Source organism: Homalodisca vitripennis, chromosome 7 (assembly GCF_021130785.1).
Source record: "Homalodisca vitripennis isolate AUS2020 chromosome 7, UT_GWSS_2.1, whole genome shotgun sequence".
Lineage (NCBI taxonomy): Eukaryota > Metazoa > Arthropoda > Insecta > Hemiptera > Cicadellidae > Homalodisca > Homalodisca vitripennis.
Genome location: NC_060213.1, coordinates 137,858,596 through 137,879,407, shown reverse-complemented (window position 1 = coordinate 137,879,407; position 20,812 = coordinate 137,858,596). Strand labels below are relative to the sequence as shown.

The following is a 20,812-nucleotide window of genomic DNA, read 5'->3' as shown; positions in this document are numbered from 1 at the left end:
TTTCTCTGGATTCTGTGTGTTTTTCTGGTGTTTTCCTGACATAGATATTTACTGTTTCTTTATTATATTGACTGGAATTTTGCTCAAAATAGCATACGATGGCCGACTCGTTAAGGAGAAGCAAAAGAAAACATGCTGTAAAAAGTAAGTATGTGGTTTGTGATTAACCTTAATGAGCGTGTGCTGTTAATGTACTTCGGGTGAGATTCTTTTTTTTTGGTATTTCTTAGCAATTACTGGGTTAACTTAAATTCCTTTCATGTGTTAGCATGACGATCAGGTAATTCTTAGAAAGTAAGTAACTTGAAATTGAATTGTTTAAAGCCATCGTTAAAAGCCGAGCGATGAAAGGGGTAATAGGGTCATCACTAAAATGTGAAAGGAAGTAAAGCTGACTCAGTAATTGCTCGGAATCGCCGATTTTTTAAAATTTTTATCGACTTTGCAATATAAGACTAACTTACTTATGATGAACTCTTTGAGACGACGTCAGGTTGCAAATTTCTTTATCCATTTAGTATGGAAATTTTACTTTCTGCATTTATGGAGGGCAAACAAGGTGATTTAAATCATGTTACCTTATTTTTTACACCTTATAAAATACAATCCTTTTAGAAAGGATATTAAAATAGGATTTTGTCATCGCTGTCTCATCAATTTATCAAGGTTAAAAGAGTTTATAACAATCGGAAATGTAAGCATGGGTAAAGTTGAGGTTCTTTGCTGTCTTCTGTTGACATGGAACATCATGTCTGGAGCTGGTTATCGTGCTCACTACAGTAGGGAGCACCCAAAAGTGCAGTTGAGGGAGTAGCCTATTTGGCGCGTGACCTTGGAGCAGCCAACCAGGACTGAGCGACTTGGTAGGGTTCCTCTATGTCAAAAGTCTTGCTAGACTAGACATAAGGGCGTGCCACTTTCTGCTTGCTTTGACTCGAGATACTGGTTCAGAGCTGGCTTTCCCTTCTTCCGAGAAAACATGAATTGAGATTAGTGCCCTAAATGTTTTTCGTGGATCTCGATAGGAGCTGCAACCTTGCCCATCCAGAATATCCTGTCACTCCGAATGCAGCGCAAAGGTCTTTTTAGGACGGTGCAATTTCTAAGCTTCTTGTCCTAAGAGAACAAAAAGCCTTTTTGTTATGAACGACTTCCGATTTTGACATTCTGATTCTTATGAGAAAGGGTCCTTGCAACGACATAAGGAAAATCCCTTCCGGAAAGACGGGAGAAAGGTATAAAGTATAAGAAAGATCATATGCTACTCTGATCGTCAAATTGATGAATATTCTACACCGAAAAATGTTACTACCATGATTCATCCACGGCTAGACAACATTTTAATACGAGTATGTTAGTTTTAAAATGTGGAAGCTCATAATCTGGAAGCTTTACAACACATCTAAAAAAAGCATTTTCCAAAACTTAGACTTTTTGGATTGATTCATTTCCTCTCAATTTCAAATGTGGACCCAAATAAAATAAGAGTAAATAATTTAAATTCATTTTTGCCGTTTAATAAAACACGTTTTCTAAACGGACCGAGAAACATATTTCATGTGTGAAAGTAATAAAGACAAGAAACTATTCCATAACTAAAACAAACTGATGTTAAAAACGGTAACAGAGAAATTTCGCCCAGTGTCTCTGAAGTAAGTTGGGAAATCCACCGTAATCTCAACATTTTATCCCGCCTCGCGCTGAAAGACTTTATTCCGCATGAACTGTAACCGGAACGTCATTTCCATCAGAGTAATATCACACGTCATCTCCAACCATGTGTAACATTAGTTGAGCGTTAAAGTCGTGGAGCTTGAAAAATTTCATTTCTGTCTGTCTGTCCACCGATATCTCGAAAACAAACTGACCTATGGACTGAAAATTGTGCATGAGGCTTCATTAATGAATTTTGTATGAAGTTCCATTTATACAGGGTGTTCAGTAAATGTGTTCCAATACTTTGGAATTTCGTTCTGCACATAAAAATGAGCAAAAATGTTCATATGAAGGTATGTCCTAAAACTGATACCTCTCAACTGTGACATGTTTGGTGCTCCCCGTGGGGGTTCACAGCACCTAATCTAATAGCACCTAATCTCACAGCACCTAAAATTTAACCGTCTAATAGCACCGATTCTCATTAGCACCTAATATTATAGTACCTAATCTCACAGCACCTAAGGAAATGCCCGAGAGTCGCACGGCACTAAAGATCGTGCTGGAGTTTTATAGCACCTAATATCACACCACCTAAAAGGGAGTGGTGGGGATCGCCGGAGGGGTAGGCCGCCACCACTGTCCGTGGCCAGTGGGCGACCGTCGCGTGATTAGGGGAGAGCTCTGAGTTGGGTTATTATTGACACGTGCTGTGCGGGTTGCATTAACGCGCTCGCCGGAAGAATTGAAGGCGGTGGACGTTTCGTTTAGGAATTTATATTATGACATATTATGTTATTTTTACCGGATCCCGGCGACCCTCTCTCACACACACTAAACATCTCACTTTAAAACGTCTACCATATTTAAAATATACCCCTTCATTACATCTGAAAGTTTGACGGCTTAGGTAGTATTAATCTATATATTATAGCGAAAGTGAGATATTTTTGATATGTTTATTGATTGTGATAATCAAAAATATGAAGAAAAACACAGTTTTCTTTTAAATTTAAGCTGTCTCCAATTTAACTCCTCCTAATTAAAAAATAATTACAGTTAAAAATATAATATATAATTTGTTGTTTGTCTCTTAAAGAACGACATACTGATAATTCAGAGTTCTAAGTTAATAATTAAAGGCGCCGTAACAAGTTTTTTGGGGAAACTCATTAGACTTGTATTTATTTATAAATCACGCAATGCTTATTACTAATAGTCTTTACTTATGAGTGAGGGTGCAGAACAAGCGAGGTACACAGTAAACTGTGCCGGAACCTTACTACATTATGGCTTAATGAAACCACACATACCAACTTGCCCCGTGTGCCAAAATCACAAGATTAAAATATCGACAGTTTTATTTTCACACAAACCACAACAGGAAAATGTTTAAATTAGGCTTGTATGATTCTGGTAAATATATTAATTTAAGGAAAGGCAATTAAATTATCCATTTACCCAAAACAAACATTTAATTAAACTTTATATTTGTAAATTCACTAACAGATAATTTGAGGGAAATTAATATTCCTCAAAGCGAAGCGGCCGAATACCTTCCATAATCCTATCACCATCGTCTTTGTTATCGGTGTGTTATATTTTCACTGTTTACCTCATGTTCACTGACACAGTCTTCCGACGAATTTCTGTCCCTCAGTCAAAATATTAGTAGTCTCTCTACAGCCTCCCCCAGCAATCATTCATTGGTTCAAGCGTTATCAATAACTATTTTTGTATTCTCTACAACTTTCATCCAACAATCAGGCGTAGTCTTTTCCAAAGCTTCTTTACAAATTTTGTGATAGATTTAATAGTGAACGACTTATCATTTTTCCGATATGTGTAAATTGATTTAAGCCCATATTAGTTCAATCGCGTGGAGCTTGACTGTCACTAGAAGTTCAACTTTTTTCATGTCTAAACTAAAGTGACTCCTTTCTAGTAAACCATCCTGTAATTTCTGCCTTATATCTTTTGCTCATATGTGCTTTTAAATATTTATTTTGAATCATACAGTGTATTATACATAGCAATAACTACATCTTTCATTAATATAATCCACCCATAGGAGTAGAAATGGACTTGGAATTCTTAGAAGACCTTCCCTATGTCCTATGTACATAAAATGTGGCACACACATGCCTCATGACTTGCACAGAAAATCAATAGCGTCTTTATGAAGATTAACTACCATAGCGACTGAAATATAAAATTGCAAACCCTAGAAAAAGTATATTATTATTTTTCATCTTCCCGCTATCCGAAAAAAAGTTTTAAATTCCACACACCACACACACACGCGCGCGCGCGCACACACACACGCACACGCACCACGCGCACGCGCACACACACGCACACACGCACGCACACACACACACAACACACACAACACACACACACCACACACACACACACACACACAGTTCTCGTCATATAAATTGATTATACAACGTATGTTAAAGAAGATAAACCTAGATTACTCGTTGTCATGGAAGTAGTACCCGCTATAAAAAAACTACGTTTTGCTTTGTAAACTTCCCTTCCTTACTTCCTTGTAAACTTCCTTTGTAAACTCGGGGAGCCCATTGTCTTGATAATGTTTTTTAGTCTGCCTAGATCAGGTTATTTCATGCAACATCTTTATTTTTCTTTCTCGGATCGTAATGGGCTTATTTTAAATATTCAAAAGAATACTTTGTCTGAAACATCTAAAACCTTGCTAAATCCAAAAGTACAAGTGACACATTTTATTTTAATTTTTCCAGAATCCTCTATTGATGATCTGACAAACCATTTGTTTTCACATGATTGGAATGTCGTACTTAGTAATGGCAAGAGTATTCTCTACCCAAAAAACTCGTTCATGCATATTTCTCCATTTCAGTTCATAAATAAACATTTTACTCTACAGTGAAAAAACAACGTTCCACAGTTAGTGAGATTAAAGGTCGAAGTCAAAATTATTGGTATAGTGGGGAATTGGACCAAATGAAAGTGATTTTTGTTTTTTGGAGAAATCGACAAAACTTTCTACTAGTGACAGGCTTCGTGTTAACTATTTAAATCTCTAGAAATGTTATAAAAAGTCCGTAGAAGATGCGAACTCACAATGTCGCAAAAATATAAAATAGCAGTAACCAATATAAGGCCTGGGGGAGAGGTTTTTTTTAACGCAATATAAGGAGTTTTCGGTGCAGATAAAAGAAAATACAAATACATTTAGCATCTCAATCGACATTATCAATAAATATCACTCCAGGTAACTTAAACCATTTGTTTTATCAATTCGGTTAACACCAAATAAAGGGTAGTATCAAAAAGCCTCATGTTAATAGAATGAACTTAATAAGAAATTACCATATTTTGAAAGAAAAACATTTATCTTTGTAGAAGTCTCAATTGATGAGGTCATTAAAGCTGTCAAAAGAGTTAAAAACTCAGAAAGCAAAGACATTTATAACAAATCTAATAATTATATTTTAAACGGAATTTACCATACGTTTTTGAACCCATTAACTATATGTATATCTGCCGGATTCTTAAGAAAGGGTCTAGGGAGTTTCCCTGAGAGCTATTGCCAGTATAAATTTTACCTGTCCTGTAATAATAGAAACTGTTTTACATGATGAACCTTTTGCGTATCTGGAAAAATAACATTCAATCTAAATTTATTACAATAGAAGAGGTAAATACACCATTGATGCAGTTTATTCACTAATTAAGGAGGTCCTAAAAACTTTTGAGATTAAAGCCTTTGCTCAGGTAACTATTTTGACTTGAGCAGGGCCTTAAAACTTAACTATTACGGTATTAATGGGAATCCGGCTTTAAAGAGTTCTTTTTAAAGACTATTTATCTAACCGCAGGCGAAAAGTTTGTTTCTATTAATGGAAATCGGTCCAACAATTTGGTGATCGGGATTGTTGTACCTAAGGGTCAGTCCTGGGCCCTATTATGTTTTTATTATATATAAATTAATTTCCTACCGTTGTTAGGTTTAAAATCTCTTTTATATGCTAACGACACAAACTCTTTAGAATATCCATACAAACTTTGACAAACTATACAAGTTCTTGTCATTGAATCAGTTGAGAAAGCCTCAGTGTGGTTTAGAGATCAAATGGATCTTTACTAAATGAAGTCAAAACTCAAAACATTTTGTTTACTTTACGACAAACCCCTACAATTGACACACCAAATTATTTCTTTTCTTGTGCTAAATTTCTAGGAATATTTTGGGAGAGTAATTTTTTTTACTTAGACGTATTATAAATTGTGTTACTGAAAGATATTTTTAAATCTGCATACTATGCTGCCTATTTTTAATCAATAACAAGGTATGGCCTAATATTATTGGGTTAATAGCGCTAAAATTAATGAAATCATTATCCTGAAAAACAAAGCTATCACAATAATAACAAAATCACAACCACTAGAACACTGTGAACCACTCTTTATTAAGCTTTGGTGGAAACTTTTATAAAATTTATTATATTTTTGACTCAGTATTGTATATTACAAAAAACATGTCATCATTAATATTGACTAGCAACTTGCATAATAATAATAGCAGAAATAAATATAATATTGTTATTGAGCATTGCAGATTAAACAAAAAACAAAATAGGCATGTTATAATTACTCAGAAGACAAATTGCAATTATTTGTTGTATTTTTCACGAGGTACTCCTGCTGCGTGCCTCGTAACTGTGCAGTGTGCCTGATTCAAAGGTCTACACATGTGGTCTTTCCTTGTGCCTTATGCCAGTGCACTGAGTGCTGAGACACACTGCATGGTTGCCAGGTTAATCTCCAATGCCCGTTATGTAGGCAAGTGAGCCAGGCAATAATTAGAGTTTATTTCTGATAATTATAATTTTTTATATACAATAAAAAACCGAGATTTGAATGCCTATTTTTTGTTCTATATTATAAAATTTTATTTCTTTCCTATGTAATACATCCTGTATAAATAGATTACAATGAAATGGATATGTTATTAATAGTATCATATGGAACATTTTAAGAGGTATTGAGATTATGAGAGGACTGAGAGTAGTCGATCTCACTCAGTATATACCAGCAACAAAAGTGTTAATATACGTTTTGATGTTGTCGTCTTGCACTGTATGTCATGTTATATGGGTCTTCTGAAGCCTTACTGTATACTTGTTCTCAGTTTTTTTTTTCAAGTAATGTTCTAATAGTCCTCATCACTCTTTTTAAGATTAACGACTTGTTTAACATGGTTCATACATTCATTTTTAATCTATGAATGTTCAGCTTTGACAATGTAATTTAAACATTAATTTAAATTTGTTATGCAATCATTACTAAGAGAGATATTCGCGCCAATATACCAAAATTCAGAGATAGCAGGCTGATTAATAATTTTTATAAAGACTCATAACAAGTTGTTATTTTCTTTTGAACAGCCAAAACAAGACACGCTCTTATAAGTGGCGCTCTTATATTACATTACTGGCGCAATCTGTAATAAGATATATATCCCACTAATATTATAAATGCGACAAGTTTGAATGTTTGGATATTTGGATGTTTGGATGTTTGTATGTTTAGATGTTAAGATGTTTGTCCTCGAATCACGCTGAAATGCTATACGGATTGTGCTGAAATTTGGAACCGGTATAGCTTTTGGTTCTGAATTAAACACTTAGAGTAGCTGTTAACACTTTCAGCTGAAGTTTATCAAAGAGGCAGAAACATGTGTTTTACATTTTAGATTTGAGTAAATATTGAATTATTGTTAAAGTGCTTAATCAGTAGTGTAATGTAGATTGCAAATACGAAGTTATTTAATTTTAAATTTAGATTGCGCCAATGATCAATAATCCATCTAATACAATAGAAATGATATTTATACGCTGTTATAACAACTACCTTATTGTATAAAGCTGTGAATTGTTTGCACATAACGTAATCTAATCTGGTTAGTTCCTTTAACATTGTGTTATGGCCTTTTTACTGTAGTTATTGAAAAGCAAAATGGAGATAATATTGCCCTAATACTTGAAGCATATACCCCTAATACATATTTAGCGATCGGTAAAAATATCAAAATCACTTAATCATCAAAATCCTATGTTAGATTCCGAAACAAACATATGAGGGACCATTGTTTTGGTTAGCGCAACAGCATAAATCAATTGTGGAACTATAAATAGATTAGACCGGGGGTGAATTTAAACGACCAGAACAGGACCCATATTGACCTCAGCAATTTTTGAGTTGTACGATACACTTTTCGTCATTGGGATTAAAAAGGCTAACTCTTATTGTTACTGAAGCCATCGAAGAACGTCAATAAATTAACATGGGAATGTGGGAGGGAAATAGTAATCTTATAAAAACTGTTTCACTTTTACGACTTCAGGATCCCAAATCTCTGTTCTTTAAACTTAAATCTAAATTGGATCAGGAGATTGGAACAGCTTTGAGAGTGACTATCGATTATCTCTAGACTGTTTATTATGTTATAGAAAAAGAATACATAGATATATTGTCCAGTTTTTCAACTGAAAATTGCGTGCGAAGCCGCGGGTAACTGCTAGTATATATATATATATATATATATTTATATATATATATTTAAGTATATATATATATATATAAAAATTGCTGTCTACGTATCTACTGATCAAGCACCGTTCTGAAATTTAATTTGTATTAAAATGTTTCTGCCTGTTTTACGAACATGAACTGAGTGTCAACAACTTTTAAATACTCAGTTAAAATTCGATTATGAAACAATATTAGAATAGTTTTCAAATTGTAAAATATTCCAGGCAACTATTTTGATCCACCTGTTCTTATAAAATTTCTTAACATTTCAACGGATTACTAAAAATTTGTCGAAATAAGAATATGTTGTGATTCATTTTTATGTGTAATATGTAGGTCTTATTTGTAATCGTACTATTGATATTATTTCATATAAGCCCATAAGCCAGATTGAAAGAATTTAGACATCTTCACCTTTTAAAAATGTATACTCATGCCAATGATAGACAACAATATGCACTTTTTAATAGAATATTAAAATAATATTCTTAAATCAATTTTTTCAAGTTCAAGTTAAAGTTCAATCTTCTTTATTGTCTAAAAAATACATAATATAAATAAATTTACCTCCCAGTGCACCTCAAGCCGCGCGTGCGGGAGTTCAGTTGAATCATAATTACAATTATCTTAGTGTTCATTGTCCAATTCATATTTCCATAACATTGTCTTCACTTAAACTAAATTCGTAAACTAGCCAAAAGCAGTGTAAATCTAATAAATGGTATACCACGAGATTATTATAATATTACTTAGAATAAAGCAGCATTAACAATATGTACAAAAAAATGTAATTATAAGCATTACAAATTTATAAGCAATAATAAATAGAAAAAACATTGTATGGGCTCCTTAAATTCACCCATTTGTTTCTTAAAAGTAATATCATATTTTTCAAATTGAGCCTAACGGTATCCTCCATTTTGACAAAACTTCTTCTTGCAATTTGGCCAAAATGTCCTTAGTAATTGTTTATTTTTGCTATTTACTCTTACCTGAGCAGCAGTTCTTACACTTCCATGATTCACAACGTATTTGTCCATGCGATTCCATGTGCTTTCTAAAATATCAGCACACACGAAGTGTAGATTTGTTTTACATTGAGAGAACAAACAGCATGTTCACTCACATGAGGTAGAGGATCGTCGCAATCGGCACAATCACTCATCTTGATAACACGGAGAACACCATTGAGTTAAATATTAAAAACTAATGTAATCCATTTTTGTACAGTTTGATTTTTTACTATAAAAAAACTCAGGTTAGTTTCGTTATTTTATGGAATGAATTCTATAGAAATTGCAGGTTGACTTATAAGTTTATATAGTATTATAAAATAAATATATTTTTTAATGCAATGTAAAGAACAGCCTATTTATTAACGCTTTATGAAGAATCGAAAGGCTTTATTGAAATGGTTTGTTGTGCGTCCGTCTGTGCGATAACTCTTATTATAAAGGCCCTAGTGACTTCAAACTTGGTACATATGCTCTTATTGGTCTAAATAAGAACTCTATTGATTTTAAGATAAAGAAGAATCGTCTGTGCGCTACCACGTATGTTACACTCTGTCGAGTCTTTCAATGCTTCTAACATCGTTCGGGTTATTTTAAGTAATCTCGTATTTGGTTCACAAAAAACATCGTATATGTATAGTACTTGTATTCATTATAACACTTATCTAGCAGTTTGGGCATGAAATAGCTAGATTTTTCGGCTGAAAGTATAAAACTCGTGAGTCAAATTTCACTGTTATAGAACATTGGGAGGTTAAAAAGCTAAACTATAGTTCTTCTAGTGGTTGAAATTCCTATGGATGTTACATTTTAATCCAAATAAATTTGATTTTTATGTAAGTCATGATACTTACGTGTATAAAATATTTACTTTGTCTGGACGTAGGGAAAATTGCAGAATAAGTGATAAATGATTTAAGGCTTTGCCTATTTTTATATAGATTTGAATGCAAATTATTACCGGTTTTCAGCGCACGGAATATACGATTTGAACACATTTAATTCAATGACGATAAAAACTTATATAAAAATGTAAAAACACAATGAAATTAGATGAACAAATAATTTACATTATTGGATTATGTGCAAGATTTGCGGTTTGGCATAAACATTTATTCAAATTCAAGGTAAATAATTTTTGGTGGCATTATTAGTTGTAATCAACAACCGCCGCACGCCATGCGCACGGACCCTTCTCTTGTGCGAGGAGACAATTGTCTATCTCGTGTCGCCTCGCCTGTGCTGTCGACTGCTCGCCCTGCTGTAGAGGACAGTAATGGCGGGTCGTCGGGAGCGGGGTGTGAGGGGCAAGGTTGGATTCTCCTCCATCCCATCTGTCCCCACCAAGGCCCCTTTGGAACAAAGCGAGAGGTGCTGTGACACTGAAACTTGAAACAGTCTCACGGCACCTAAACGAACCGTGGATCGTTGCACAGTACCTAACCTTATAGCGCCTAATATCACAGCACCTAAATGACGACTTTTTTTCTGTAGGTGGTATGAGATTAGGTGCTAAAAGATTAGGTGCTATGAAGCCGCACCGTGCTCCCGGCTTGTGCAAGCGTATCTTTAAAGTGGCCGCGCTCGCTTATGCGTTGACGAATTTCGTTGGAAAAAGTAGCGTTGGAATTGGTATAAAAATTTCAAAATATTTGGTATCTTGTAAAATTTGAATAACCTATTTAAAACAGCTGATGCCTATCGAAAGACAAAATCTTAGTTGCTCCCGGCTTGTGCAAGCGTACCTATAAAGTGGACGCGCTCGCTTATGAGTCGATGGACTTCTTTGAAAACGGAAAAGGTGCCGTTGGAATTGGTATAAAATAAATAATTAGTTGGTATCCTATGTATTTTTTTATAACTATACCGGTTTTTTTGTTATTTGACTTTAAAATTTTTAAGCAGACGCCATTTTGAAACGGGTAAAAGGATTTAGTTAATATTTTATTTTCAAAGAGGTCTACCCAGGGTTAATACAATTCTCAAGTTTCATAACTTTGTCTTAACTGGTTCAAAAGATATAATCTTGTTTTATAAAAAAAACACATACAGACAGATAGACGGAAAACTAAAGGTTTTAGGACACACCTTCAAATAAACTGCTTTGCTGATTTTTATGTGTAGAACACAATCTCAAAGTATTGGAACAGTTTTACTGAACACCCTGTATATTAGGAACCTTTTTTATACTCTTTGTTGGTAACACTGAAATTTGGCTGAGCGTTACCGAATATTTTTACATTGACCTTACGTGTAACCATGATGGCAACGAGAAAATATCAGAATAAATAAATTTGTAAACAAACTCAATTCGCCCATTAGAGATTCAAATATTTGACATTTTTACTCATGTAGCCTAACTATTCAAACACATACATAATTTTGTAGTGGGTAGACTTTTATTATTTAAACACTTTTATAAAAACCAATTCAATGAGCAAAAATGTGAAAGTATTATGTGGCAAAATATGCCGAGAAAGATTTCATACTAGCATGACATAGTGGTCATAAAATAACAATGGGGACTCTTTAACAAAGAGACCCATTATCATAAAAACGCCCTTATCTTATCCAGATTAAAAAACAACAATATCTAAAACTGTATGAAAATCTTTTATAAACAATTTTTTTCTGCATTAAAGCTACTCATATAATAAAGTTTAAGGTTTCTAATTATGAAAACAAAACTTGTAGACTATTAACCCTCCAACTGTTGTTCATCAAAATTTTGATAAACTTAACCCATTGTGGATTGTTGTTCGTCAAAATTTTGATGAACAAACATTCCCTTGCATAATCACTCATTACAGTATATTCCGGCAACGTATCGATTCGATTCATGCACCATTGGATTCGGGAAAAAAAGCCTAAGGAATACTATAGTTTTATTCCTCTTTGTATTGTAGTTGCAACGTACCAAGTTCGTAGTTTGGAACGTAAAAGAAGATGATGCAATTCATTGTGACCGCCATGTTGTCGATGCCGTCTGAGTTGTTGATGTGACGAGTCGTGTTTATTAGTAAGTTTTAGTAGGTTTATTTGTGTTTTAGTGTTGTGTTTAGTGTGTGGTGAATTGTTAAATATTGCAGTAGTGCAAATAATTATATTTTAGAATAAATAAATTTCTCGAAAATTTTTCGCAAGTTTTGAGTAATGACAAAATGAAACTTTTTTCGACTCTTCAAAAAAAAGTTATGGAATTTATTTTACTACTGCTGTATAGTTTACTTCATTCTGAGTAATAAAATATGCAATATAACATGTATTGAAGTAAAATTGTATTAGTAAAACTTTTATTAGCAAACTCTTACATATAGGCTACACCCTACTTTCACAATTTATGCGCATCACTGCTTTTTGTTATATAGTGTTATTATAGTTTCATAAATTTGTATAATGCTTATGTGTTTCTAAAACTAGAATAAATGTGACACAAAATGGCTATCTCACTTTTATAGTTTTCTTACTATAACTTGGTTTGCTAGGTATGGCCCCCCCAAAATAAAAAAAAAAAAAAAATGTAAATTTTGAATTTCATGGAAAAAAATTTTTAGTAAACATTTTTTTTAAGGTAAACATTTTTTTTTTAAGTAAACAAATTTAAATACTAATATTATTACATGTTTAATTCTGAACAAAAAAATATATACTTCTATATATATATATTACTTTTAATTTATATTTTTAATAATTTTTTTTAACCCTTCCACGAGGCTCGAAAACATGCTGCCACTACAGGAAAAAATGACCGCCAGTTGGAGGGTTAAAAGTTGTATAGCTTTTATTGAAGTGTTATGTAATGTATAGGGTCCGTAGGAAGGCTAGGACAATAAATTAGAATGCGTGTTTTTGTATAGGTATGGTTATGTTCTATAATATCACAAACTAATAACATATAATCCACTTACAACAAAAGAAGAGTGGTTCAGAGTCTAATACAAAAATATCAAGAATACACGAAATACACTAAAATACTTTCTAATAAAAATACAAAAAAAAACAATAAACTAAATACAATAATTACCGCTAGTGATACAAAACGCTAGCAGAATGTGAATATGATTTTAAATCAACAACATATAAAGATTTGTGGAAATGTCAAACATTTTTGAACTTGTTTTTTTAGGTGTTTCTTCTTTTGTTTGTTTATTTTTAAAATGCGTTGAATGTTTAGGACATGCACATGACTTTCGGTCGCAATAACTCTGTTGAAATGTAATGAAGCACTATAAATGTATAAAAATCCGTTTCATTTATCTTTTTTTCGAATTATAATTTTGTAAGATTGATTTATTAGTGCTTTATTTTGCTGGTAATTAAAACTACAACTTTATCGTTTATAAAGCACCAGATATTTTGTTTTAATGGACTATTTATATTTATCAGTTTGTATGGATTTGATATGATTTTTTTATCACGACAATTTTGAAACCGATGAAAGTATTTTTAGTTGCTAATCTTTTAAAACACGTTTACGACGACGGCTATTACCGGACTTTTTTCATTCACCGTTGAAGTTTTCAATAATAATGGCAAAATCAGTAATATTTTTTTACGTTAAACGTCTAAGTATAACGATATCTGTATGTAGGTTCGAAATTCCGCGCAAAAAAATGTATTTCAATATTTTTTCAATGTTTTTCCGTATAGCCCAAGTGGTACCTAAAAACATTATTTTACTTAAAAAATAAAGCAATCGTGCCCTCGGCGGGGTACATGACAGTCTAAGATATTTATTTAAGCGCGGGATTAAATTTAACAAACCACAAAGACAGACAAACAATAAAAAAACAATAAGGAAATGCATAGCAACGTGTACCTCATCGGGTGCACGACGCACTTTACGAAAGCCCGGTGTGTACCCGATCGGGTACACGACGGCAGTTGTGTAAGATCGCGTGTACCAGATGAGGTACACGTCATCGTGAACGTGTTAAATTTACATCATTTTAGGATAAATAATGTTGAAAAATTATATTACTGTAACTGAAACCTGGACTTTCGGATTCAGTAAGACGAAGCTTTGGATTATATTAATTCAGTCGTCGAAATTAAAAGCATATTAATAAAATATTATGAGTTATGACACCGTATAAAAAGCACGATTTGTGAGCGCTTTATTATGTTGACAAAATTCTACCCTACTCCTTACTTAGTTTATTTACATTTTTTTACGGGTAATGATCTCAACATTCTCAACCTCTCTGTTACAGGATTGAAGAAGCTGCTACGTACAGCGATCCCTGTGAGAAGAAGACGCCGAAGGTCAAACAAAGGTAAAAGTGAATTATTGTTAGGCTACATTATAAATTGAGTGTTGTAATAGTCGTTATTTTTCATGTAAAAATAAGTAAATTGAGCCAAATTAATTAAGTACGTTACTCTGAAACTATAATTAGTTAAATACTCGTTTTGTAAACAATTAACTACCCAAGTTCTGTTGAAAAACTCAGTTTAACGTTAAAAACAGCACGAACTGTTTCTACTGAAGTGCATAATTAGTTCAGAATAGTTAAGTTCTGTGGGAAATAGGATTGTTCGGACATATGTCATCCATCGTTCAGTGGTACAAATAATCAGTAACACTACGTTTCGAGATCTGCAAACTAACCTAACACATAAATACAAACTACGTTAAAATAAACATAGCATAATCTATTCTGTAATTATTTGTTAGGTTTGTTATTTACCTGAAAAAGGAATCAGATTGCAGATTTCGAAATGTAGTGTTACTGATTTTTTTATCACTAAACGATGGCAAAGGTCCGGAAAAATCCTTTACAATCCTTCCATCGTCAAAAACAAACTTCAGACTAAGAGTTAATTTCTACTATGTATTATAATTTATACGTCTTAATCATAACGCTCCAACATAAAGAACATAAAGTGTACTTCATTAGTCATTTCCCTTTTAGAGCAATCTTTATCAACAATAAAGAGTAGTATCAAATACTCGTAAAAGCCGTGAAAATGTTGCACATTTCATCAAACTTAAGTACATGTGTAACATATTAACCAGAAACATGTAAATCTCTCGTAGTTGTTGCTCATTGCTACAAATACAGTGTTTCCACAATGTTATGTTACACTTTTGAATAAATTTATTTACTAGAGTATATACAGTAGAAGAATGAGTTTAACACAAGGATTAAACAGTTTTACGTCTATAACTGAGTTTGACATGAGGGCCATGAATCGCGCTGTAGACATCCAAGCGAACTTTAATCCCCCATACTTTGATCAGGACTGTTGGGGTAACTGATTCAATCGCAGCTGTGATTCGTTGCTTCAACATTGTTCAATATACAAACGTTACACATTTCCAGATAAGTGAAATGTAGCATCATCACTACATAACACTTTAATCCAAATCCAGTCTACTTTCATACAGAATAACAACAGATTCCTGCCTTTTTAATTTGCCATCAGGATTCAAAGCATGCAGTAGTTGAGGTTATAACTATTAAATTCAAGTATTTTCTTTAAAACTTTGTTACCTGTATACTTAGGAACTTTTTTCACGTCCATGTAGCCAGTTTTTTTGGACTTCTTACAAAACTATTTAAACGTTTTAGACAGTTTGATCTCCCGTTTATAGCTTACCTGCCCTGGGGACTGTTTATAACTTTGAAAACTGTACACCTGGGAATACTTACTTACGTCCGCGTATCCGTACAAACTTTTACAGGCTTCTTAAAAATTGTTTAGAATACTCTCGAAGATTTCATCCCCTGTTTTTAACGTACCTTTCCGAGTTTTGCCCAATAAGCGGTAATTTATAAAGCCAATAAGTCTGTCTCATGAAACTTCTTTTCCCGCCGATAAATGCCGCGTCTGTCAGCATGAAACATTCTCATATCGCACTGTAATCACAGAATTCAACTTTGCTTTGGTTAATTAATTTCTCATGATGAGTGTTTTTGTAAAAACTGTGGGGTAACTCAACTAAGAAATAAAACTTTATAAGCAGCTGTCTAAATGTACATCTGCTTCGTAGATCTGCGTTCAACAATAGAGTGGCTAAAAAGTATGACATGATTTTGTGAGCACACTATATAGGGCAATGAATAATTCGTTAGGTTACATTCTCTAAACCTTAAACTTTTCTATTTTAACTACTGAAATATAAATGCAAACCAAGATAAACAAACAGTCTTTATGATTGGTTTTGACAAGATTATAAGGTAAATTCTAGGTACCGAATTGTTGTTATCTTATCAAATTGTTTATATTGGGTAAGCGCTGATGATGAAGAACGATAAGGTAAGAGATAAAAATTTTAGACGGTCAGTTTACGAATAATAAAGTCGCCTAACTTCCTAGAAAAAGGTTTAATGGCAGATAACATATCTAACCTATTCATTCCAATATAAGTTTCAACAAATCCGTAGTGGTACATTGATATTATACCCGGATGCCACTGTTACACTACTGTATTTCTCCATGTACTACTTGTTATTGCGCGATATAAGTAGGTAAATACATACGTACATACGAGAATAGAAAATAGGTTAATAGAAAAAGTTACCCCTTACGAGTTCTCACGCTTGCTATCTCGGATTGTTTACGATATTTTCTTTTTCTTTAGACGATGTGGCACGTGATCTGAGATCGGGAAATAACTGATCGGAAATGTCCCGTACACAACAAAAGTAACTTGCCTCAGTGTTTTACAATAAGGCGACTGATTTCCTTAACTTTACTGTACTATTATTAATATGGGGTTCTTTATTATCGGTTTTCCCTTACGGTAACTTTCTTGCAAATAATGGGCTAGCATTGCACGAATTAAAATTTTTTTAAATTGTAAAATCCTCCGACACTAACCGTTCATTCAACGAGCCACAAAATGTATGTTTGGCCATTCCTGTTAAGTTCTTGAATATTTGAAAATCAAGTTATTGTTTGGACTACAAATACATACCAACGTCGGTCTAAAACGAACAGGTTCTTCCAAACAGATCTTGAACTTCTTGCTGTAAATATTGTGTGAATTAAAATTGTGCGTTGGCAGGTCGTTTCTGCTTTCGCCACAAATACCGGTATGGTCTACAAATAAATGTATTTTAATTAAGAACGAAACTGTTAGCCATGGCAATTATTTAATTGGAATCCTAGTGTTTTCCTTTCAGACTTCGTTTAAAGAACATTGTTATAGGGCTGATATATTTCTAATTCACTATGATGCGTAGATTATTTTATTACATAAACTATGTTATAAATATCACATACCTAGACCTTGCTTAATAATGTTTAAGTTATGTAGAATCCGTTACACTAATAGTTGTTCCGTTTCAAACTATATCTCTCTAGTAAAAGGTATAATACTACATCAAATAAATTATTAAATTAATCACGAAATTAATTCAGAAATCTAGGCTATCCGAATGAAATTAATGATGTACATTATTCAATGGCACACTGTAGTCCTTCAGCGACATAGGAGGCAGCTACTGCTATCTGGAGGAGAAGTAAGTAACTAACCATGACCGCTCTGCTATTAACAGTACGTTGTTGGAATACATTCTATATCATACATTAATATAATTAGCGATTGTTTCATTATGTATTTTGAATTATGTACTACGCTGAATAGACTACACATATAAATTTATGATATGCTTAATCAAAATAATTAGTTTAACGTAATTATTCGAACAATCGAAACTTATGTATATGGATTTACGTAGGACATTTTTAATGCACCCAAATAAATCCTGAATTTAGAAACCTTTACCAAACTCATATTAGGTATTATAATATATTAAAGTATATTAAATGGGCATATATAAAAAAGTACTTGTTTAGGATTTCTATTTGTTTAACTAAATGTACAAAAAACCATATAAGTTTAAAAGTGAGTACAAAAAATACAATCGTGGTTTTTTGGGAATTTGGAAATGGTCATAGCCTGTTTGAAAATTATAATGTTTACTGTCCGAAGAGCACTACAATGCAGTTTCATCTTGAATATTTTCAAATTACTTTTATAACTTTAAAATATACTTTAACGTGTTGTTAAATACAAGATATTCCCTTTAGAACCTACAAATGCCTTTGAATTAAGTAAAGATTTCTTATTTTACCAGGCGAAGTTAGGGCTAAGAAGCCCTCTTAGACATTTAACCTGAGGACCAACGGCTTAAAGGTGACTTCCGAACCACCACCAACGGTCGGGCAGGCGGGCTGCTTGCAAGGACAGGATCGCTCAGCGGTCACCCATCCAAGCAGCAGCCAAGCTCGATGTTACTCGATCCTGTTATTTTGCGGTTTCCTTTATTTTATGAACATAGAAAATTTTGTGATATTAGAACTTCAAAATGTAAACCATACTATTGATATAACCATACTGTTTTGTCACGAGCCTAGAAGCAAAATTATTAACCAATCCAAGTGCAAACATATAATCTCATATATGTGGATGAGTTCGGTAGTAGGAATAAAGTATTTAAAACGATTCATAATACAACTAAAAATAGAATTATACATCTTAAATTTAGTTACTTAATGGGTTTTTGGACGGATTAATATCATAGTTCAGTAGCCGAGACCCAAATTGCGTTTTACAATCACCTAACCTAGTTTCTTATAACCGATAAAGGAATTTCTTTAATAAAAAAATCGATCATAAGCTGAGTTTTTTGGCGGGAGTTGAAATTTGAAATAGAAAGGATAAAAATTATCAGACGATACATTTTCATAGGTTTTTTTAAGTCTAACCGTCAGAAAAATAGACGTCAAATCCACATCACCCAGTAAGATCGACTATTTTGCCGCTACAACTTGTAGGTTGGCTATACTTGTGTAAATCTATAAAATTCTACCTCTAAAAAATTTTATCATTTGGAATTTGTAACTCCTCAGGTAGTCTCTCATTCTGACTTTCGCCAAAACTAACGCATTTGACGATCATTATCTTTTGTAGGAGAGAATCCTTTGTTGGTATCACAAAATACTTGTATAAAATTGTTTGCTTATACAATGAAATGTGATTTAGCTTTCGGCTTGTCGATTTTTAATAGGTAGTGATGTAATTAATTTCACAAAACAATTAAACTTTTGCTTGAAGAAATTAATTAATATATGCATGTATTCAGTTGCTCTAACTTAGGAAGAACAAAAGAAATTCCACTTGTCTTAAATGTTCTGTTGTTACTCTTTCATCACATTTAGTTGCTGGTTGCTTCAACAGAGTGCAGCACCGCACTAGAGAACTAACCTGAAAACAAAGATTGTAGTGTCACAATACGCCAATGAAGAACAAATGCTGTGGAATGTAATTATGCTATTGCAATATATTTGATCTTACGTAAGAAACCAACTGCACAATAAAGGGACTTAAAAAAAAAAACAAGGGTATGCTGAATAATCATTGTACCAATTACTCGAGTTTTGGAAAGACATGCAACATAAATAACAGATCATTCGTTTGGCATAAGTAAATGTTTTAGGAATTATATACGACATAAATTTCTATCTTGTGTTTGTTGTAAAGTAACACATACTTACCGAACAAGTTATGTAATGATCTGTATTGCAGCACCAACTGTTACATAAGAAGCAGAAAATTGCTTAATAAGGCGAAACCGAGTTGCAATAAAACAACGACTCGCGTAAAGAAAGAGTGTTGGATTTTGTATAAGGGAGTATTAGATTGTGTTAAAAATAATCCTTCTTGACAAAAGATTTTGTAGAAGGAAGAATATTGTATAAAAAGATCCTGAGCAAAAAAGAATCATTCAAGCATAAGGGACCTGTATTATAAAGAATCTTTGTAAGAAAGGAACGTTAGCAAAAAGAATCTCAATCGTACATGAGTAATGATCTTGTATGAGTAAGAGTTAATTAGTTAGGAGTTAAAATCCTATATACAAGTAAATACCAATGTTAAAGAGTTTTATATGCGAAAAAGGTTAATGTAAAATAGAATGCTTCACGTGAAAGGATCATGAATAAGTGAATATTCTTTGTGAAGGGTCCTACAGGATGAAGTACCATATATAAGGAAGAATAGCCATAACCTTTTCACTTAAGGTCATAAGTACTATGCAATTAAAAATTGATACAAAACTATCATAAACCGATAGTTTATAGTAAGCTACTGCGTATAGCCTACAAAATCTATACCTACCTATAAAAACCATCTTGTATACTTCGCTTTTGAGTTTTTGAATTGCGATTGGAATCTGTGGGAACTTTCGAATGTCTTACCACTATACCATTTCGATACAAAATGAACAATATTTTCGTTATAAGAGTTTTTGTAAATTTAAGAGAAGATATATTGATTTTGTTTACGGGATGGCTATATTTAGTCTGATAGACCACCCCAGGTTGCGATTTGCTACAATATTGAGATGTTGCTTCTTTAATGTAGTTTTAGGCGTTTTGGGAATTTAAAGAACAAAACGGACAAACTTTTTTGTTACAACATGCCTGTCCTTAGCCACATTAAACTTGAATTCATCGTACTGACTACCTACACAGCGTATTCGGGCAGGGGGTTGACAGACTTTCCATCTTGAAATTTACTTTAAAAAAGTAAACTGTTAATGTGT

The 20,812-nt window shown here is 33.0% G+C and overlaps 1 protein-coding gene across 1 annotated transcript in view; it reads left to right on the top strand.

Annotated features, from left to right (window-relative positions):
• The first annotated feature begins 23 nt into the window (after nucleotides 1–23).
• LOC124366404 (chromodomain-helicase-DNA-binding protein Mi-2 homolog) overlaps nucleotides 24–20,812 on the top strand; it is a 136,131-nt gene continuing 115,342 nt past the window's right edge. Inside the window, 2 exon segments of the mRNA XM_046822929.1 lie at nucleotides 24–144; nucleotides 14,468–14,530. Of these exon segments, the coding sequence (XP_046678885.1) occupies nucleotides 99–144; nucleotides 14,468–14,530 (109 nt within the window). The 5' untranslated portion in view covers nucleotides 24–98.